The following is a 23,192-nucleotide window of genomic DNA, read 5'->3' on the forward strand; positions in this document are numbered from 1 at the left end:
CTTCTAAATAAATCACTTGTATTATTTCTGTGGTAGTTCCTGGTCCACAGGTTCAAGGCAAGTGGCGATTTTCGTCAGTGGCATAACACTAGTAGCCAATGGGTAAGGGAGGTTTAAGGTAAAATTTTGCTTTGAACAGTGTATTCATACTCTATCAGATTCCCACATGGAAAGCATCAGTCATACACTGCCATCTACAGTTCAGTATTTAGTTCAGCATTATGAGAGTTTGGATTTACAGTTAAAAGATAGCAAATCTAGCTGTCTAACTTTCAAATTATCCATATTCAACACAAAGTAAGCAATTGACCGTATTTATTACAAGTAAAAGTGATGTTAAAATAATACAGTAATCGGTTTATTCATCAAGTATATGTCTCGAAACAAAATGTGTGAAACCCGAATCACTTCTACATGTTCCAATGTCATTTATATTGGAATTTTGAACTAGTAACGTGTTTTCTGTGACTGAAGGAGTTTTAATGATTAACGTAACTATTTCTGTAGCAGTAGTTTCCTTTTTAAACATTGAGTGAATGTTTGGGGAAGTGAATGAGAACTTTGGGAGGCTTTCTTTGCAATTTGCTTTGGAAGGTTTGTGTGAGCAAATGAAGTAAACTCTTGCCCATTAAGTCTTCAGTTTAGAAAATCAGGGACTGATATTTTACTTTCTCTTTTGATTAGGGGAAATGAATAGTTTGGGGGGAGGGGTGGGGCAAAAAGCTTTATTTTCATTTTGGACAATCTTGGTTGAAGCTGGATGCGTAAACTGGTTGCTCCTGAGAAAGGGACTTTATCTTCAATTAAACCTTCTCTCAGGGTTTTAACCAAACACTTACGGTCTGGATCCTTTAAACTAATTTTTTTAACATAAAGATAACCTCTTTTACAATCTTAAGCTTCAACCAAGATTGTCCAAAATGAAAATAAAGCTTGTATTTGTATGAATGCTCCAGAAAGAGTTTGCTTTTCATATTTGCTCCCCTTAATATGTTGAAAATCATGATATTTGTCTTTGTTTTACCCATCTCCATTGTCCATCAGTCAAGTCGGGCACCATTCTTTGGGAGGCAACCATAACAGTCACATGACATACATTGTGCTTCTAAATGCATGTAAAGTCTCTTTGATATCCAAGTTAAAATAACTTCCAAATGACCCTTTAACTTTTAATTTAAAAACATTATTTATTAGTGTTGTTTGAGAAGGTTTGCAGCTCAGGTTGATAAGTATGTAAGTTAGCTTGCTGAGCTGGAAGGTTTGTTTTTAGACCATTTCATCAGTGCTAGGTAACATCAGTGAGTCTCCAGTCAAGTGCTGGTGTTCTGTCCTGCTTTTGTATTCGTGTCTTGGTCTGTTAAGGTGAGTGATATTATTTCCAGTTCTTTTTCTTAGAGGTTGGTAAATGGGTTCCAAATCGTACATTAATAGAGTTCCAGTTTGAATGCCAAAACTCTAGGAATTGCTGTGCATGTCATTTTTAGCCTGACCCAGGATGGATGTGTTGTCCCAGTCGAAGTGGTGTTCTCCTTCATCTCTTTGTAAGGATACTAGCGATAGTGAGTTATGTTTTTTGGTGGCTAGTTGGTGTTCGTGTATCCTGGTGGCTAGTTTTCTGCCTGTCTGTCCAATGTAATTTATTACAGTCCTTGCATGGTATTTTGTAAAGGGCATTTGATTTGCTGGTTATTGGTATAAGGTCCTTTAGGTTCATCAGTACCTGTGTGTTGGTAGGTTTGTGGGCTACCATGATGCCAAGGGGTTGGAGTAGAAAATGTGTTGCTGGAAAAGCGCAGCAGGTCAGGCAGCATCCAAGGAGCAGGAGAATCGACATTTCGGGCATGAGAAGAAGGGCTCATGTCCAAAACATCGATTCTCCTGCTCCTTGGATGCTGCCTGACCTGCTGCGCTTTTCCAGCAACACATTTTCAGCTCTGATCTCCAGCATCTGCAGTCCTCACTTTCTCTAAGGGATTGGAGTAGTCTGGTAGTCACCTCCGAGATGTCATTGATGTATGGTAGTGCGGCTGGAGTTTCTGGGCATGTGCCCAGAACAACATGCCATACACAAAGATGACCAGACTGTATTCTGACCCTTTGGCATCATGGTAGCCCACAACTCTACCAACATACTGAAACAGTTACTGATCCTGTACCAATAACCATCAAATTAAATATCATTTACAAAATACCATGCAAGGACTGTAGCAAACACTACATTGGACAGACAGGCAGAAACTAACCACCAAAAGACGTGACCCACTATCCTTGCATGCAGACGAAGAAGGGCACCACTTCACCTGGGACAACACATCCATCCCAGGTCAAGCTGAACAGAGACATGCGCGGAATTCCTAGAGGCCAGCCGTTCAAACTGGAACAACATCAATAAACAAATTTATTTGGACCCCATTTACCAATCTCTAAGAAAAAGAACTGGAAATGATATCACTCACCTTAACAGACCAAGACACACACATACAAAAGTGGGACAGAACACCAGCGCCTGACCCGAGGCTTACTGATGTTACTGAGCATCATGACAAAATGTCTGAAAAGAAACCTACAAGCTGAACCTCAACCTGAGCTACAAATCTTCTCAAAAATCACTGTTTCTAATTGATTCATATGTTTAATTGCTGTATTTCATTTGTGCCCCTTATTTTTTAAAAACAGATACAATAGAAAAGGAGATGCGAAAACTGTTCAATATTTCAGCAGAAAAGGAGACAAGGTTGTGGAATAGATACATGACAAATACTTATGAGCAGCTTAACAAACCAGATAGCACTGTACAAGATGCTGGTTTGTATCAGGGACAGGTGAGTACAAAATTCTCCAATTATGCATTGAGACAGTGGTGCTTGAAGTGAGAGCACTACAAAATTTGGAAGAATAAAAAATGTTATATTGAGTCAATAAAAAATACATAAAATTTAGGAGCAGAGTTGGCCATTTGGTCCATCAGATATGCACCACCATTCAACAAGACCATGGCTGATCTGAGATTCTTGTCCTCTCTTTCCTGCCTTTTTCTCCATAACCCTTGATTCCTCTTTTACTGGTTAAAAATCTTATCTGTTACAACCTTGAGTGTTGTTAACAACCCAATCTTGACGCACATCTGCTGTAAATAAATTCCACAGGTTTACTACTGAGGAGAAATTTCTCCATCTGTTTTAAATAGGTGACTTTTACTCTAAGATATGTTCTTTGGTCCCTAATCGCTCAGAATCGCAGAAATGTTACAACACCAAAGGGAGACATTTCATTCATTGTCTCAGCACCAGCTCATTAAATCAGCATAATTGCCGAGTGACAATCTCCTGCTTTTTTTCCCAATACCTTTACATATTATTTCTAACCAAATAATCATCCAGTGCCCTCTTCAATGCCTCAATTCAGCCTGCCTCTACCACATGGAATAGAAAATTTATTGTCATGTGTACTTTTACATCAAAAATACAGTGAAAAGTATTATAAGTCGCCACACCACTGCGCCTGTATTCGTGACCTATCATACATAATAAAAAAGTAGAATTAAGACAATATTCATCACAGTTCAGTTGACAGCTCCTGGGCTCAGGGAAAGCTAATTTTAAGGAACGATGGAATACCCTGAAGTTGCAGCTGGGGCAAGATTGCCATATCAGATCGGAAGCCTCCGCTCAAGAAGACCGCCAGACATGGCTGAGCGAAGCCTGCTATTCTCCATCCGCAATGCTGCTGATCTGCTGTTCATCCCTTGTCCCAGCCTACGAGTTTGGGCTGGTGGGATTCAGCCCATGGCTTAATAGTGCCATGTCCAGCTCGTTCAGGCAGTGCATTTCATCCCCTAATTACTGTGTTTTTTATTTATTCATGGATGTGGGTGTCACTGGCTAGGCCAGTATTTATTGTCCTCCCACATTGTTCTGAGAGAAGTCAAGAGTTAACCACATTGCTGTGGGTCTGCAGTCACATAGGTCAGACCCGTAAAGGCAGCAGTTTCATGTACTATAGGACATTAATGAACCAGATGGATTTTTCTGATAATCAGCAATGGTTTTGTGGTCATTAATCTTAACTCCAGATTTTTTTTTATTCAGTTCAAGTTCCACCATCTGTCATAGCAGGATTCAAAACTGCATCCAAACAGCATTGCCTGGGTCTCTAAGGTACGAGTGTAACAATAATACCACTTGGCCATCACCACCTCAAAAAGCTGTGGAAAGGTTTTTCTGCACTTCGCCTTTGATTTTTTTTTCAGAAGGGCCAACTTCAGTTTTGTTTTCCACAAGTGGAAATGACCTCTCTGCATCTACCCTGACAAGCCCCCTAAGAATCTTGTATGTTTCACTTGGGTCCCTTCTAAACTCCCATGAGTACAGGTCCAACCGACTCAACTTCTACTCAAAATATCTGTACCTCAGTACCTAAGATGGCCACAAAACAGCGTCGTTACAAGGTTTATCACTGCACGTTAAAGTGCACATGACAATAAAGGCTATTTTATTCAAAGAAGATTACTCCATACCCGCAATCAACCTCATGAAGTTTCTCGAGCCTGCCTCCAATGCCAGTATCCTCTTGGATAAAGGAGGCCAACCCTTCATAGTTTTCTAGGTTGGCCTGTTTTAGCAAAGCATTCCTATTTTAATACTCGTATTTGCCTTCCTTGTTACCTGATGAACTTGTATTCTAGCATTTTTGAGATTTCTGCACTAGGACTCCCAAATTCATCTGTGCAATAGCTTTCTGCAGTCTTAGAACTTAGACCATAAAACATAGAACAATACAGCACAGAACAGGCCCTTCGGCCCACGATGTTGTGCCGAACTTCTAACCTAGATTAAGCACCCATCCATGTACCTATCCAAATGCCGCTTAAAGGTCGCCAATGATTCTGACTCTACCACTCCCACGGGCAGCGCATTCCATGCCCCCACCACTCTCTGGGTAAAGAACCCACCCCTGACATCTCCCCTATACCTTCCACCCTTCACCTTAAATTTATGTCCCCTTGTGACTCTCTGTACCCGGGGAAAAAGTTTCTGACTGTCTACTCTATCTATTCCTCTGATCATCTTATAAACCTCTGTCAAGTCACCCCTCATCCTTCGCCGTTCCAACGAGAAAAGGCCGAGAACTCTCAACCTATCCTCGTACGACCTACTCTCCATTCCAGGCAACATCCTGGTAAATCTTCTCTGCACCCTCTCCAAAGCTTCCACATCTTTCCTAAAGTGAGGCGACCAGAACTGCACACGGTACTCCAACTGTGGCCTAACCAAAGTCCTGTACAGCTGCAACATCACTTCACGACTCTTGAATTCAATCCCTCTGCTAATGAACGATAATACTCCATAGGCCGCCTTACAAACTCTATCCACCTGAGTGGCAACCTTCAAAGATCTATGTACGTAGACCCCAAGATCCCTCTGTTCCTCCACCTGACTAAGAACCCTACCATTAACCCTGTATTCCGCATTCTTATTTGTTCTTCCAAAATGGACAACCTCACACTTGGCAGGGTTGAACTCCATCTGCCACTCCTCAGCCCAGCTCTGCATCATATCTAAGTCCCTCTGCAGCCGACAACAGCCCTCCTCACTGTCCACAACTCCACCTATCTTCGTATCATCTGCAAATTTACTGACCCACCCTTCGACTCCCTCATCTAAGTCATTAATAAAAATTACAAACAGAAATTTACATGGTCTTCCTCCATTTACATAATATTCAGGTCTTCTATGCCTGCCAAAATGCATAACTCAAATTTTTTTACATAGAGAAATTTGCACTACTTGCCTTCCTACCTCTCTGTCATTGGCAAACTTGACTATCATGTATTCACTTCATTCAAGTAATTAACATTAATGATTAGAACAGTTTAAAATTGTACAAGAAATTATGCCCAATATGTTCCATTCTACCGCCTTTCCCAAAAAGGAAGTTTACCAGTATGACAAAATAGAGATTTCTTTCAAACTTTTAATAGCAAGTCCCCAGTAAATGGGAGAAATCCTGACTTGTACTGCTTCGTGTTATCATTGTAACCAGAAACATAAATTGCACTGCTCTTGGGATTAAACAGGACATATTTGCTGCAATGGAATTAATTCAGCCCAACCAGCTATAAGATTGGGATGAATTAATTCCATTGCAGCAAGTATGGATATTTCGTTTCTCAATATGCCATAGAAAAGCTACCTGATAATAGATTAACAAATAAAATGAGAGAATGTAGAAAGGAGGAATAAGGGGCGGAATGGCTTGCTAGTTGTGTCCCAAGTCAGAAAGTGGACAAAGGGGTAAATTACCATTATTCAATGTCAAAATGCATGACAATCAGACTTGGAACCATTGTTGTAGTAATTTGCGTTAATGAAGTGGATTGCAACAAATTGGAGAAGAAATGAATTTGCAGTCAGAGCAACTAATTCACAACCATCTTCAACACAGTAATATAAGGATGGACATTTTGGTAGGAAAAGTTAGGTAGGTCATATTGCTTCAAAGGGGAAAGTATAGGTTAGGTAGAGGAATAAAGGGGTCTATGTCCAAATACAACAACCACTGAAAGTTATGCCATGAGTTGGTGCAAGTTCTTTTTTTAAAAGAAGAAAGTAAATAAATCGGTCACCTTTATTGTAAATGGATAGAATTAAAGATGTGGTAAGTAATGCTAAGAATGCAACAAACCTTGGTGAGACCGCAAAGTACTGTGTGAATATCTGCTTGCAATGTTACAAAACTGTTGTAGAGATATTAGACAGTGCAGAAGTCATTTTTAAAATTTTGATACTTGAAATGCATGCATATACATATCAGAAAGGATTGACATGTCTGTTTTGGAGAGGAAAAGTTGAGTCACCTAACAAATGTTTAAAATCATGAGACATTTTGGTCATGTGGACACAGGCAAATCTTCCCTGTTGTGGGGAAGATTATAACTAGAGCCTCTTACTAGTCATCAGGAAAACAACAAGGGAATTAAAAACAAAATTATTTACCAGAAGTTGAGAACATGGAACTTTCTGCCAAAGGGAATGAGAGAATACTGTAGATGTTTTAAAGGCATCTTTAAAGGCATCTAGACAGGCATTTGAGGGAGACTGGCGTATTTCTGTGCCTTTATATTCTCAAGGTGTAAAATCCTGTCTTTTGATCTACTGTTGTTCATCAGGTTTCGTTGTAAACATGACAATAATTAGGATATTGTGGGAAGCTATGGAAGAAATTGCAGAGCCCCAGCAGCAATTAGTATCATCTACAGCCATGAGTGAGGTGCTGGAAGAGTGGAGGTGGTTAGTGTTGTGCCATTACTTTAAATAAAGGCTGAAAGGAAAAGCCAAGGAACTAGACCAGTGAGTCTGACTTCAGTGATGGGTAAGTTTTGTGGAGGGGATGCTGCTAGTCAGGATTGAAGTCAATTTGGAAAGGCCAAGGAATGATTGGGGATAGTGAGCATGGCTTTCTGCATGGGAAATTACGTCTCGTAAACTACTGAGCTTTTTAAGGATGTAATCAAAAGGATAGATGAGTACAGAGTGGTTGACGTTGACAGCATGGACTTTAGTAAGACCTTCAACAGGGTTCTGCACAGTAGACTGGTTAATAAAGTTAATTACATAGGATCCAGGGACAGCTAGCCAGTTGGATACAAAATTGGCTTGATGGTCGGTGGCAGGGTGGTTGTAGAGGGTTTTTTGGACTGGAGGCCTGTGGACCATGGTGTTCTGCAGATGTTGTTGCTGGTCCACTGTTTGTCAATTATAAATGGTTTGTATTAAGAATAAAGGCATCATTAGTACATTGGCAAATGGCACCAGAATTGCTGGTTTCGCAGACAGTGAAGGTGATTATCTAAGAGTACAATAGGATATTGATCAGCTAAGCCAGTGGGCTGAGGAGTAGCAGGAGGAGTATAATTTAGTTAAGTGAGCGGTGTTGCAATTTGGAGAGAGAAAATAGTGGGACTTAGAATGGTAGGGCCCTGGGGAATATTGTCGAACAGAGACCTAGGAGTTCAGGTACATCCTTGAAAGTGGTGTCAGAGACACTGGGAGATAGAGGTAGCATTTGGTACGCTTGCCTTCATTTTTCAAAGCACAATATAAGAGTTGAGAAGTCATGTTGTGGCTGTACAGGGCCCTTTTGGAGTAGTATATACAATTCTGGTCGCCCTGCTCTTAGAACGATGCTATTATTTTGAAATGGTAAAAGTATGTTACCAGGTCTGGAGGGTTTGGGTTGTAAGGAGAACTGGAGCTTACGAGGTTGTGGGATGCCCTTTATAGAGGTTTATAAAATCATGGGGGGCATAGATAAGGGTGAGTAGTAAGAGCCTTTAGTGTAGAGAAATTCAAAACTAGTGGTTTAAGGTAAGAGGAGAAAGATTTAAGAGACCTGAGGGGCAACCTTCTCCACACAAAAGGTAGTGTGTATATGGAATGAACTGCAGAGGAAATTGTTGAGTCAGGTACAGTTACAGCATTTAAAAGATATTTGAACAGGAATATCATTGGGAAAGGTTTGGAAAGATATGGGCCAAATGCAGGCAAATGGGGCTGGTTTAATTTAGTTTGGGAAACCTGGTCGCCTGGATGAGGTAGACTTGAAGGGTCTGTTTCTGCGTTGTGTGATTGACTCTATAACAAATATATGCATTTGTAAAACAAAATAGTGTTCAACCCACATTAAATCTTCCATTTGCCTCTTTAATTTGTTAATTGTACTGCATAACAGTCAACTTTTAAAAATGTTTTTCTGTAATCTTGGTATAAGTAGCCAAGAACATTCAAACATGGAAACTGTTTTGAAAACATTTCTGTTATCCGAGCTGCAATGGAGTGAATTTTCATCATAATATAACAAAATGTAGGTATGGCAGCCACTGATTCATCAAACTGAAAATGTCATATTTACTTTTGGTGACTTGTAAAACTTGCATCATGCAGATTGTGAAATCCAAATGAAGCCTGGGACTCCGTTAGCTATGCATAGAAGTGAGAAGTGGCTTACATATACTAGACCAGGAACTTCATTATTCATCAATCTAGAAATGGAATAGCATGTATTTGTTTGGCAAGTTACACAGAGCCTTCATTTCACAACACTGCCCTGAAGACATTTGTTAGATCAGGCAGAGTCTTTGTTATGTTACCACTGACAACCATTAGATGGAGATGGGCTGGGACTGACAGCAAACAGTATTTTTCAGCAACACCTATTTATTTAGCAAACAGCAATGCAAGCAAAATCTATTTAGAGTCTATTTGACACCCTGTGAATGACAATAAACAGAGCTCATGACCAACACAACAAACTTTCCCAACAAAACAGGGTGATTACATAACCATTCTCTATTTAAGAGCAATCCAAAATCTTCATAAGAAATCAATTATTTTTTGTTTCACTTTTGAATTGGCATGACTGTGACGTTTTGAATCATAACTGAAAATGTGGCATTAGATCCACAAAGTTGAATCATTTTATGCTCAACCGAGGAAAGGGCTCAATACAAGCATTCATAATTGCAGACTTGAACCACTAAGTGTAGCATTTGTTTTCTGATACACTGACAACTTCAGATAGCTTCATGCAATTGAACATTAATTGTTATAGTACCCTCCTGAGGTAACCTGTTGCAAAACCTCTTAACCAAAAAGTATTGATTTTAATTTCCAGATAGGAGTCGTGTATTGTGCCAATTTCATCCTAATGGCTGATACTATGCTCACCATATCACTGGTGAGTCCTAACATTTGGATTTTGAAATCCAGTCTGTGGTAAACCTAAGTAGTCATGATTTGGAGATGCCGGTGTTGGACTAGAGTGTACAAAGTTAAATATCACACAACACCAGGTTATAGTCCAACAGGTTTAATTGGGAGCACACTAGCTTTCGGAGCGTCGCTCCTTCATCAGGTGATAGTGGAGGACACAATCCTGAGGCACAGAATTTATCGCAAAAGTTTACGGTGTGATGTAACTGAAATTATGCATTGAAAAATACCTCTATTTTCTGTTGAGTCTTTCATCAGTTCGAATACCATGATAGTTTCACTTCTTTCATGTGTAAATCACAAAACCTTTTTTTTTTTTGCAACTTTTAAAACCGAAGGGTCTGTTTCCATGCTGTACATCTCTATGACTCTAAATGGTTACTCTTCATCCATCATTGAGCCAAAGCTAAAATGGTCATCAAGCTGCTACACCATAAAGGACATGTGATACCAATCTTTATTTCCCCTAAATGTTCTCTCACATTACTGGTTAATGGTCAGGTACGCTGTCAAGTGCTGTCTTTTTCATTCATACCTTTAAAATGTTTAGGAGTATGTGGGAATTTCTGTTACCACCACACAATTTTGCATCATTCTGTGGTGCTCCCTCTCGATCGTACTTGTTCTGTCTCGTGCGCTCTCTCCCACTCCACATTCCGCCCCTCAGTCAGTAAGTACTGTTTATAATTCAGGTGCAGTGCTTTTGTTCTAGCAATTAATTTTGCTGTGTAACATGCTAAATGTTATATCTTGAAGCTTGAGTAGGAACTGCTTGATTATTTGACTGCAGAGATATCTTCAAAGTTTGGTAAGGAGCGTAGAATGTAGAACAATACAGCTCAGAACAGGCCCTCAGTATTGCGCCGACCTGTGAACTATTCTGAGTTCATCCCCTACACTATCCCATCATCATCTATGTGTTTATCCAAGGATTGTTTAAATCTCCCTAATGTGGCTGAGTTAACTACATTGGCAAGCAGGGCATTCTACGACCTTACCACACTGAATAAAGAACCTGCCTCTGATATCTGTCTTAAATCTATTACCCCCTCAATTTGTAGTTGTGCCCCCTCCTGCAAACTGACCTCATCATCCTCGGAAAAAAGCTTCATTATGTACCCTATCTAATGTTCTGATCATCTTCTATGTCTCTATCAAATCCCCGAAGCAAGTGATTTTATAAGTAGATCTATTTGGCTATATGAGATGGTGTTCTTTGTTCATTTGTAGCAAGAAAGTTAAAATTATCATTGATGGTAGATGACAATAGCAGATACTTTGGAGTTAGAATTCTTGTGAGTCAATGAAATCAAAGTTGACTGAGAACTAGCGAAGCTGTGATTGCTTTTACTTGGTTTTTAGTGAGTAATGAGGTTTTAATTTTGTGACATAGTCCACTGGAATGTGCTGATGTTAAAGCTGACAGTTGTGCATCAAAATTTGGGTTTGCAACTGCAGTAAGTTGCCAGTTATGGCAGATTGGGTGGAGCTGATGGTCTGCTGTTGGCAGTAAGGAAGATTCTCAATTTCGAATGAATGACAGCTAGTGCGTTACAATTTAATTTCTAGTGAGAAGTGAAGTTAGTTCCAAGCTTGCTAGTGAAACAAGTTTGTTTATAGTCAGACAGAAAATCTATTTTGAACTTTGACAACTCTGCCCATATTCTTCTGAATCCATGTGATTCTATTACTGAACCAATATCCTAATAAAAAATGGTCTCTGTTTCATTAGCTCGTTATATAGAGTATAGTGTTCTTGGTTCTAACAATGCTTATTGGAGGATTTCTGCCATTTTTGTCTTTTTATGATCTGTAAGAAAATTCATGGGTTTGTGGAGACAGGCAGGGAATGAAGGTCACAGTTAGATCAACTGAACTGAATTGTGCAAAGACTTGAAAGGCAAGTGGACGTTTCTTGTATGTGATGATCCATCTTATTGTAATAACACTGATTTTAGTATTTCATTGCCAATGTACATATACAACTTCCCCAATAAAGCATTTGGATTGATAGCAGTGGCTAAGCACATTCTCCAGGGGTTCACATTGATTATTTGATGGTATTACCACAGAAATGAGAGCAGCTACATGTCTGCTGCCTTGGATGGGTAATTAATAAGTTGTAAAAGAGAACAAAAAGGGATACCAGTTTTTTTTTTAAAAGGTATATTCCAGTCTAGACAACTTGGATGTGCTGTGAAACGCTGATCTTGTATTAACTGAGCATGATTACCTTTTATCTCCAGGTTTTGGTAATAGAACAGAAGAATGCAGATGGAACTTGGCCAAGGCAGACATCTCAAGCAAAGTAAGTTATGATCATGTGGTATAACAATTTCTTGAGACAATGAAACTTTGTGATTAACATTAACTCTCTGGAGGTAACATGAGCGCTCTGTATCCTGTGTTCTTGTGTGTATGATCTTGAGATTATTGTTTAAATTATTTAGCTATGACTTATACACTTAATGGCAAGGTCCTGGGGAGTGTTGTTGAACAAAGAGGCCTTGAGATGCAGATTCATAGTTCCTTGAAAGTGGGCATCCAGGTAGAGAGGATAGTGAAGAAAGTGTTTGGTTTGCTTGTCTTTATTGGTCAGTGCATTGAGTATAGGAATTGGGAGGTCATGTTTTGGCTGTATAGAACATTGGTTAGGCCACTATTGGAATTTTACATGCAATTCTGATCTTGTTATGGGATGTTGTGAAACTTGAAAGGGTTCAGAAAAGATTTACAAGGGTGTTGCCAGGGCTGGAGGGTTTGAGTTTTCTGGAGAGGCTGAGCAGACTGGGGCTATTTACCTGGAGTGTTGAGGAGGAGGGGGTGATCTTATAGAAGTTTATAAAATCATGAGGGGCATGGATAAGGTAATAGACAAGGTTGTTTTTCCTGGAGTGGAGGAGTTCAGAACTAGAGGGCATAGATTTAAGTGAGAAAAGAAAGATATAAAGGGACGTAAAGGGCAACTTTTTCACGCAAAGGTTGGTGCATGTGTGAAATGAGCTGCCAGAGGAAGTGATGGAGGCAGGTACAATTACAACATTTAAAAGACATGTCGATGGGTTTATAAAGAGGAAGGGTTTAGAGAGATATAGGCCAAACAATGGCAAATGGGACTAGTTTAGAATATCTGGTTGACATGGATGAGTTGAACTGAAGGATCTGTTTCCATGCTGTACAGCTCTGACTTGAGCACATTTATTAATCAGACTCCAATTTCATGGCACATTGTAATTGTCAGCATTGTCTTTAAAGATGATCTAAGAACACTGTACCCAACTGGTTAAAATGATGGGCCGCCTAGTAAGGATAGATCCAGTTTTCAGTCTTGCTGTGATCTCTTCAGAAAATGTCAATGTTATTGATTAGGAGAGGGAGAATAGGCCAAACCTGTTTCTATCTGCCTGTTTCCATTGTGTGAAGGATCTGTGAAGCTGCCAGTTCAAAACAGAATTGCATTTGGTGCATGTCCCTAGTGATCAAACTACTGCCTGCAATCATTGTTAAAGCTTACATTTGAGTGATACTGCTCTGTAGTATTGTGGGAATCACTCCTATCTACGGAAGTGAGTAACTTCAGAAGGGGAAAGGAGAAAATTAAAGTGCAGGAAGAATAAAGCATTGTCTCTGAAATAACCCCTTATTACAATAATGATACTGTTCATTTATTGTAATAGCTTCAGCCAGCTAGCAAATTGCTATCTTGCCTATTTTCTTCCATTGCATTCCCTGTGTCTTGTATGGCTCCGCTATATTTTAAATTACCTTGTCTTTTTTAAACTCAAACTATTTAACACTTCAAAATATACTGCAAGCATTTGGCATTTTTCTTTATTCCAGCTGCATCCTTTCTTCTCTTTCCTATTTTAGAGAAGTCCTAATCAAACATTATATTGCCATTAATTGACTGACTCAATTTTTTTATTAATTGTACACAGTCGTAAGTTTTGCATGCTCATTGTATCAGCTCATTTTGAAGTTTAAAGACTTGAGCTGCTGCTGGCCAATTTAATTCACCCATGTACCAGCATGACCTTCACCATAAATGAGGAATCATTTATGGTATTCAAACAATCAAAATGGAGAAAATTGCTCCAGTCACGTTGAGTTAGTTTGCAAAATTTCAATTTTGTGCAAAATCTGTAAATGGAGTGTAAAGATTTTTAATACAGTTGGTGATCCTATCTTAAAATGGGTATTCAATATTAAGGGGAGACAATGGCCTAGTGATATTAGCGCTGGACTGTTAAACTAGAGAGCCAGATAATGTTCTGGGGAACCGGGTTCAAATCCTGCCGCGGCAGATGGTGGAATATGAATTCAATAAATATCTGGAATTAAATGTCTAATTATCGACTGCTGGAAAACCCATCTCGTTTGCTAATTCCTTCAGGAAAGTAAAGTGCAATCCTGAGCTGGTCTGGCCTACATGTGACTCCAGAGTCATTTCCAGCTCTAAAACTTAGGTCTTTCAGTTGTGGCTTTCTGTGCATCTCCAGTACTCATAGCTTCACCACTGGCAGTCATGCTGCCGACTCTCTAGGTCTTGAGCTCTGAAATTCCCTACCTCAATCTCTCATTGTTCAGATGCTGTTTAGAACCTATTCCTGTGGCTAAATGTTTGGTATTATATCACCATGGTTTAGTCAAGCTTTTGTTTGCCTGATAAAATATATCAGAGGAGCAAATTTAATCATACTTAAAACAATATGCAACAATTTTCCACCTAATTTATTTAACTCATAATTATTTTGGGTACTTTGAGATATGAAACACAATATAAATGCAAAGGGTTATTTTTCTTTTATACTTAAGTGTGGATCCATGAAGTTGACTTGCAATTTGATTTTAACTTGCTGAATTTTGTGTCAGCCAGACAGTTGTAGAGATGATCCAAGCTGTCTCATGCTCTACTGTTAGAATTGCTACTGTTGAATGCCTGAAAATAGTTGATTTGGTTTAAATGTCGGGCTGTCGAGAATGTTGGGTAGAGAATCGTCATACTTTATGCTTGAGGTTGCAGTTTTTCTCTCCGACAATTTACTTTTTCTGCCTGCCACCAGTTTCCAAGTAGCATGCAGGAGTTCAATTAGTGAATCCTGTGGCAGCTTATGGGAACCAGCAAAATTGCAGCCCATCAGGAGCAGGTCATTTTGACCGTTTATATTAGCATTTATAGTTAAAGGCATGAGAATGAAGAGATTCAAGATGGCAGCGACCCAGCAAGTCTGAGTCTGTAGTGCTCTGCCTAAGATTCGGGCAAAGTCGGGCACCCGCCTTCACCTCTCCCTTTAAATCATTTAAGATAGCTTTTGCCCAGCATAGTCAGTCGTTTTACATCAAACTTGGATAGTTTGGTGTTGTTTCTAAAATGACTAAGGGCAAAAACTCCCGCAGCTTGCAACAGGCAGAGACCCCACCCCCCACCTTCCCGCAGCAGAGACGTCAGCGGCCGCCTCGGGGGACTTGAGGGGCGAGCCTGCTCTCCAGGATCACCAAACTTCAAGAGAAGATCGACATTTTTATTGAGGAGTCCTGGTCCAGGTGGGAGTCAATCTGGACAGCATGTCAGAGGGGCAAAGCAACAGGCCGGGGTCTCGGAGACTGCTGCCAAGTCGTCTGTAGGTCAGGTCCGGGCTCTCGAGCAGCAAATCCGGACCCTGGAAGAGCGCATCGCTGAGCTCTATAATCGGGGCCAACGGAAAAATATTCGGTTGCTGGGCCTTCCCAAACTGGAAGAGGAAGGCCAGCTTGTAGACTTTTTGGAGTGATGGCTCCCACGACTATTGAAGTTGGAGTCGAGACCAGGCCAGGTGTGGGTGAAGTGGGCCCACTGGGTTGCTATGCGCTGGCCCAGGTCGGACCAGTGCCCCTGCCCAGTTCTAATCCGACTCCAATGCTACAAAGAAAAACAAATGCTCCTGGAAGCCTCCAGAGTCCTGGGGAAGGATCCACAGGCCACGATACTCAAGGGTTCCAGAATAACGTTATTCCAGGACTTCTCTCCAGCCGTCGTCTGCAAGAGAAGGGTATTCGATGAGGCGAAGAAGTGTCTGAGGCCTAAATATCCAATAGTCCATGCGTTATCCGACAACACTGCTCTTCAGCCATGGAGGATCCGTTTACAACTTTGGGTCGTCGGAAAAAAGCAAAAGAATTCTTGGACTCTCTTAAATAGACTGCGGGATTCGAACCGTATAGATAATGACTTCATTTTGTCTCCCCTCTTTCCCCCCTCTTCTCTCCCCCCCCACTTTGTTTCTCCCTTTTTTTCTTTTTCTTTTTTTCACGAGGGGGGGTGGGTTACTCTTAACTTTGGTTTTATGAAACACTTGAATTTGTCTACTCCATTTTATAATGCCTGGGCCTTGGCTAGGAGAGGTTATGGTGGGGTTATCGATAGGTAGTTATGCCCTCTGGAAGCAAGGGGGAAAGTCTCCTTTCAAGTATGTTTTGCACTTTTTTTTAACTTAGGAATAGCTTTTAATTGTGTTGGTTTAAATGTTTTAAAGAAGTTTTGTATTTGTGAATTTACTATGGACTTTATTCAAGGTTTTCTGAGTGGGGTTCTTCCACCTGAGGGGTCTCGGACTTGCCTAGACGCTTGTGGCTAGCCATTTGCTTAGGTGGTGCACCTGGAATGTCAAGGAGTGTAATTCACGAATCAAAAGGAAAAAGATTTTATCAAGTTTCAAAAAAGAAAGTGTCGATATAGCTCTCTCACAGGAGACACATCTACTTGATGAAGAACATTTAAAGCTACAACAGGGTGGATTTGATCAGGCTTTTTTCTCATCTTTTTCTGTTCAAAAAGTAGGGGAGTAGCCATTCTTATTTGGAAGAATCTTCCTTTCCAAATGTTCGATAAAAGATGAGTCTGGATGGTTTGTATTGATCAAAGCCCTAATACATGGAGAGGAGTTTTAAGAAGATTTGTAGCTCAGGTTGAGGTTTTAGATGTAGGTTTGCTCGCTGAGCTGAAAGGTTCATTTCCAGCCGTTTCTTTACCTTACTAGGTAACATCTTCAGTGGACCTCAGGCGAAGCAATGCTGAAACTTCCTGCTTTTTATTTATATTGGACTACATTGGACAAGCAGGCAGAAAACTAGCTACCAGGATACATGAACACCAACTCGCCACAAAAAGACATGACCCTCTCTGACTAGTATCCTCACATACGGATGAGGAAGGACACCACTTCAACTGGGACAATACATCCATCCTAGGACAAGCCAAACAAAGACAGCTCAGAGAATTCCTAGAAGCATGGCATTCCAACCAGAACTCTTACCAACAAATATATCAAGTTAGAACCGATTTACCACCCCCGAGAAAAGGAACAGGAAGTGACTTCACCACAGAAAATAACGTCACCACAGGAAATGTCGTCACCAACCGAAAGAAGCCCAAACATATATATAGAAAGCAGGAATTTTCAGCATTGCTTCGCGTGAGGTCCACTGAAGATGTTACCTTACTAGGTAACAAAACTTCTGAAAATGAACCTTTCAGCTCACCGAGCAAACCTACATCCACGTGGAGAGGAATATGGAATTTTGAATCTTTATTGCCCTCACGGCACATCCCTTTAAATTTGTAACGGAAGCCTTCTCTAAGTTGATAGCTTTTGGAGACCACCATACAGTTAAAATCTCCTTCTATAATTGTATTATGGATCCAGAGACTGAGAGGATACCTATGAGCACTACGAGTATATCTCCGAGATCTAGACAACTGGCAGATCAGAATAAGGACCTAAGGCTAGTAGGTGTATGGAGGTGCCTTCACCCCCAGGGTAGAGACTTTACTTTTTGCTTAAACCCACACAAGTGCCATACCGGAATTGATATGTTTTTTGCCCCCTCAACCCTTTTGCATTCCATACAGTCTTGTAAAATAGGTAATATAGCTATTTCTGATCATGCAGCCGTATATATGGAAGTCAAGATTAGGGATGATGGGATAGGCCCCCGACATTGGCGTATGGATCCCTTCTTATTGAACTCTCCACTATCACCTGATGAAAGAGCGACGCTCTGAAAGCTAGTGTGCTTCCAATTAAATCTGTTGGACTATAACCTGGTGTTATGTGATTTTTAACTTCTTATTGAGGGATAGCAAATTTATAAAGTACTTTTTGCAGGAATTCAACACCTTCTGGAAAATTAATTCAGGTACAGCCAGTAACCCGTCGATGATTGGAAGACCCATAGAACATTACAGCGCAGTACACGCCCTTCAGCCCTCGATGTTGCGCTGACCTGTCATACCAATTTGAAGCCCATCTAATCTATACTATTCCATGTACGTCCATATGCTTGTCCAATGATGACTTAAATGTACTTAAGATACTTAAGCACTAAGGCATATGTGCGAGGCTTGGTCACCTCATATTCTGTGACCCAGAAAAGACTAGAGGGAGACCAACAGTGCCTGCTTGAGGCTCGCTTGAAAGCAGTTGAGACAATGTATCTTAACAGGCCTTCAATTACTAAGTTACAAAGGATCACAGCCCTTAGGGCAGTCTTGAATACTGCAAATACCCAAACAGCAAAGAGGGAAATATTATTTGCAAAGCAGAGATTATTTGAACATGGTGACAAGCCTGGCAGATGCTTAGTATACCTTACGAGAAAGAAAAAGGCTCCTCAAGCCATTACATCCAATAGAAAAAGATGCTGGTATCCCAACTAGTGATCGTAAAAAGATCAATATAGCCTTTAGAAAGTTGTATTTTGAACTGTATAAATCGCAGGACTGTGAGGATAGAACTGAGAAGATGGAATCCTTCTTTAAAAATTTGGCCCTTCCGGGCTTAACCTCTGAACAGGTGCCGATCTTGAATGCTCCCCTGACAACCCAGGAAGTAATCGACGCGGTTCGACAGCTTCAGAGTGGCAAAGCACCTGGAGAAGACGGTTTCCATGTTGAGGTCTATAAAGAATTTATTGGGGAACTGGCCGGGCCACTCCTAAATATGTACAATTATTCACATCGTCAGGGCTACCTCCCGCCTTTGTTGAGAGAAGCAAACATCTCTCTCATTCTTAAAAAGGGAAAGGCCCCCGAAGATTGCTCATCATATAGACCCATTTCCTTCCTAAATGTGGATTTCAAAATTCTTTCTAAAATGTTAGCATTAAGATTGGAGAGGGTCTCACCATACATCATAAAAGAGGACCAGAACGGGGTTTATAAAGGGCCACTGGTCAACTAATAATATTAGAAGGGTCTTAAATATAATACAAGCCTGTCAACAGGGAACAATACCGGGTTTAGCTGTCACCTTGGATGCAGAGAAGGCATTTGATTGGGTAGAATGGCCATATCTTTTTTATGCACTGAAAGGTTCGGTATCAGAGAGGTATTTACTAAATGGGTTTCAGTATTACGTAATGATCCCAAAGCAGCAGTGATCACCAATAGTTTTAAATTCAGATAGCTTCAGTGTTGGCAGGGATTGTCGGCAGGGATGTCCTCTTTCACCATTATTATTCCCACTAGTGATTGAACCACTCACGGAAGCTATACGAACTGACCCTAACATAACCACTCAGAGGGTTGGATTGGGCAAATATAAAATCACTATATCTGGATGATGTCCTCCTCCTCTTGAGTGATCCATTGATATCTGTGCCCCGTCTAATCCAAGTGATCAATTTATTTGGGATATTTTCAGTCTATAAAATTAATTTTGTGAAATCTGAGGCCATGCTGTTGGGAGGTCTTGCCAGTGTATCCAATTTAATGGACGGATCTTGTTTTATCTATCGGTGGTCACTAGAAGGTTTTCTGTATTTAGGTATTTTTATCGCATCAGTATTTGGTCAGCTGTATAAAGCTAATTTCGTGCACTTATTAGAGAAAATAAGACAGGGCCTTCAACACTGGGGAGATCTCCTTATATCCTGGTTCGGCAGAGTAGCCCGAGTTAAGATGAATATTCAACCTCGTCTTCTATACCCTTTCAAGTTTCAGAACATCCTTTCTATAGGAAAGAGACCAGAATTGCACGCAATATTCCAACAGTGGCCTAACCAATGTCTTGTACACCCGCAACATGACCTCCCAACTCCTGTACTCAATACTCTGACCAATAAAGGAAAGCATACCAAACGCCTCCTTCACTATCCTATCTCCCTGCGACTCCACTTTCAAGGAGCTATGAACCTGCACTCCAAGGTCTCTTTGTTCAGCAACACTCCCGAGGACCTTGCCATTAAGTGTATAAGTCCTGCTAAGATTTGCTTTCCCACAATGCAGCATCTCGCATTTATCTGAATTAAACTCCATCTGCCATTTCTCAGCCAATCTGAGGTAACCCTCTTTGCTGTCTACTACACCTCTAATTTTGGTGTCATCTGCAAACATACTAACTGCGCCTCTTATGCTCGCATCCAAATCATTTATGTAAATGACAAAAAATAGATGACCCAGCACCGATCCTTGTGGCACTCCACTGGTCAAAGTCCTTGTTTGCTTTACCAAAATGCAATTTCCTGCATTTAACTAAATTCAACTCCTTAGCCCATTGGCCCAATTGATGAAGGTCCATTTGTAATCTTAGGTAACCTTCGCTATTGACTATACCACCAATTTTGGTGTCATCTGCAAACTTACTAACCATGCCTCCTAAATTCTTGTCCAAATTGTTTATATAAATGACAAAAGTTGACCCGGCACCAATCACTGTGGAACACCGCTGTTTTTGTCTCTGCTTGCCACAATGTCTGAAGCAAATCACTAATTGTGAAAATTTTGAGAATACACTTTTCTGCAGTTGTGTGTTGTCTCCATCAAATGCAGCAGTAATTGTAACTTCCAATTAAAAGTTTAAAGCAAACTTAAATAGACAACATTTAGTTGGTCTAAAACTAATGGTTCAGATGGAGATGTTAAACATACCTTAATTTCACTATTGACTGTCCTATTATCTCAGGATTGATAAATATCAGATCATTTTATGTTGTTTTACAATATCATGCACTTGATTACATTTGAATATGCAGAGCAATTGTCAATATCTTTTTTTGATTCATATTTAGAGTTTTGAAACTCTAAACCAGTAATAAGTATTCAGTTGCAGAGATCTTTTTTTAAGAAAGCTGGATTTTAAAGAAAAAAAGTCTAATGATCAATTTTAATTAACTGTTTGGACCATTCAACTAAAATACTACTTTATAATTTGCAGGAGTATACATTGTACTTAATTCATTTTTGTTTCCAGCGAGGCCTGAGCTGCAAGTTGAACGAATTGCAACTGCATGTTTGTATCTATAGAGGAACATGGGTCATTTTCTTTTCTACTAAGTAGAACTGCAGGAAACTTACTGAGATTTCCAGCATTAACCCGATACCATACAACACCGTGACCAGACCTTAAATTCTGCCCCTTTTTTACCCCCTCCTTCCCTCCATTGTTGTTACTTCTACTTTGCTTTTCTGAAATCACCGGAAACAATTGAGAGATCCTTGAAAAAGATATACATGCAACCTCTGTTCCAGTTAATGTTCTGTAGTGATCTATTAACTTCTGACAAAATAACATTTATTATCCCCCTTGCTTAGTTTTTTTTGAGTAATTGTATTGCTAGGCATGCAAGACCGCTCATGTTGCCTTGCATCTGGCAATATGATTTGTAAATCCATGTTCGTGCCTTTGTTTTTATGACAGATCCAGCACTGCCACCAGCAGAAATTTATCTACCTCTCCAAAATCCTCGACTAGCTGCAACTCCTACTCGTCCTTGTCCTCCCCTTCTACAGTCTCTAATGGTGAGAGCAGCAACTCCAGCTACATATTAAACAGCTCCAGCTCCACCAGGGGGTGAGTGTGCCTGCATGGTGGAAAGACATTGCCTTAAATGTCTCAGTCAGTTTTTTTTTCAAACTAAAAAGTGACCTGGTGGCTTTTTAATTTCAAAATCTATCTTCACTTGTCTAAATCTTTTTTTTATCTTTTCTGTTCAGTTATCCTATTCAGCTGCCATGCACAATTTCACATTAGGATCTTAGCTCTAATAAGACTCCTGTTTTACCACAGACCTGAGATTCCCTGTTGTTTGCTCAGTTGACTGATTTCAAGTTGAATCGTAAAGAACAAATAGAACTTCTTATTTATTATTGTAAGGCTTTTCTCCCTTCCCATCCAAAACAATTACTGAAGTATTTAGAAAATTAATGTCTTGGTGTAAAAATCCTGAGAGAGGCACAGATTGTTCCATTATCTGTTGCCTGGGAGTTCAATGATTTTGCAAAGCTATAGTTTCTTACTCCACCCTAGTGTCGTGAAAACGGAAATGAATTTGGTTATACGTTTCAGACATTTTTGAAACAGAAGTTGTGTGCATGCTTTACTTGTGAACCTTTAACTTCTGCCCACTGTCTCAACAAGCCTCAGCTATAGTCTATTCTTTGTAATATTTTCAGGTGACTATTTGGTGAGTCATTCATTCTGAACTAGCCAAAAGTGGCATTGTCAACTCCATTGCATGGCCTTACTGTTTGGTCTGATTTCCTTTGAATTAAAGTTATGCTGAGCTAATTATTCCAATGTTTTGTTTATGTAGGGAAAGTCCGAACTATTTTCAGATAAAGATGCTCTGGTTGATTTGTTTCGTATTTTGAGTTGCTGCTCCATCCTACCTTCATGCTGCTTTTGTAATGCAGTGTAATTTTTCTGTCTAATGATACTGTCATATATGGTTGTCCAATTATGAAATTTTACTGATATTTCACATAAAGTTTGATTTCTTATGTTTAGGTAGTATTCTGACTTCGTGGTATTCAATCATAATCCCACAGATAGTAGCTTCACACCATTGACTCCTGAACCAAGCTCTCAAACCAAATGTCTGAACTTACAATTCCTTTCATACTGAGTAAGATTACTCTTACAGCAGGACATTATCAGTGCAGTAAAACTGTCACACATTGGTCTAAACCAACGCAAGCTTCCATCATTGGCTGGCCCAGGCTATTCCTTTAAATGTGCAGATTTCATACAATCTCTAGGGTAGAACCCTAGAACTTTGTGAGAAGATAGGGAAGTGATTGCTCAGCTGCTGGTTGAGATAGTTGTATCATTGATAGTCACAGATGAGGTGCTGGAAGACTGGGGGTTGGCTAATGTGGTGCCACTATTTAAGAAAGGTGGTAAGGATAATTCAGGGAACTATGGACCAGTGAGCCTGACGTCTGTGGTGGGCAAGTTGTTGGATGGAATCGTGAGGGACAGGGTGTACATGCATTTGGAAAGGCAAGGACTGATTAGGGATAGTCAGCATGGCTTTGTGTGTGCGAAATCATGTCTCTCAAACTTGATTGAGGTTTTTGAAGAAATAACAGTGAGGATTGATGAGGGCAGATCAGTGGCCGTGATCTATATAGAATTCAGTAAGGCATTCAACAAGGTTTCCCCA

The 23,192-nt window shown here is 40.1% G+C and overlaps 1 protein-coding gene across 2 annotated transcripts in view; it reads left to right on the forward strand.

The window, feature by feature from the left end:
• usp4 (ubiquitin specific peptidase 4 (proto-oncogene)) overlaps positions 1 to 23,192 on the forward strand; it is an 86,562-nt gene that overhangs the window by 32,314 nt on the left and 31,056 nt on the right. Inside the window, exons 5-7 of one of the 2 annotated variants that reach the window (XM_072581879.1) lie at positions 2,677 to 2,822; positions 12,017 to 12,078; positions 21,446 to 21,598. In XM_072581879.1, the coding sequence (XP_072437980.1) occupies positions 2,677 to 2,822; positions 12,017 to 12,078; positions 21,446 to 21,598 (361 nt within the window). The remainder of the gene's footprint in view (positions 1 to 2,676; positions 2,823 to 12,016; positions 12,079 to 21,445; positions 21,599 to 23,192) is intronic. The other variant, XM_072581880.1, reaches the window with a different exon arrangement.

Source organism: Chiloscyllium punctatum, chromosome 12 (genome assembly GCF_047496795.1).
Source record: "Chiloscyllium punctatum isolate Juve2018m chromosome 12, sChiPun1.3, whole genome shotgun sequence".
Classification (NCBI taxonomy): Eukaryota; Metazoa; Chordata; class Chondrichthyes; order Orectolobiformes; family Hemiscylliidae; genus Chiloscyllium; species Chiloscyllium punctatum.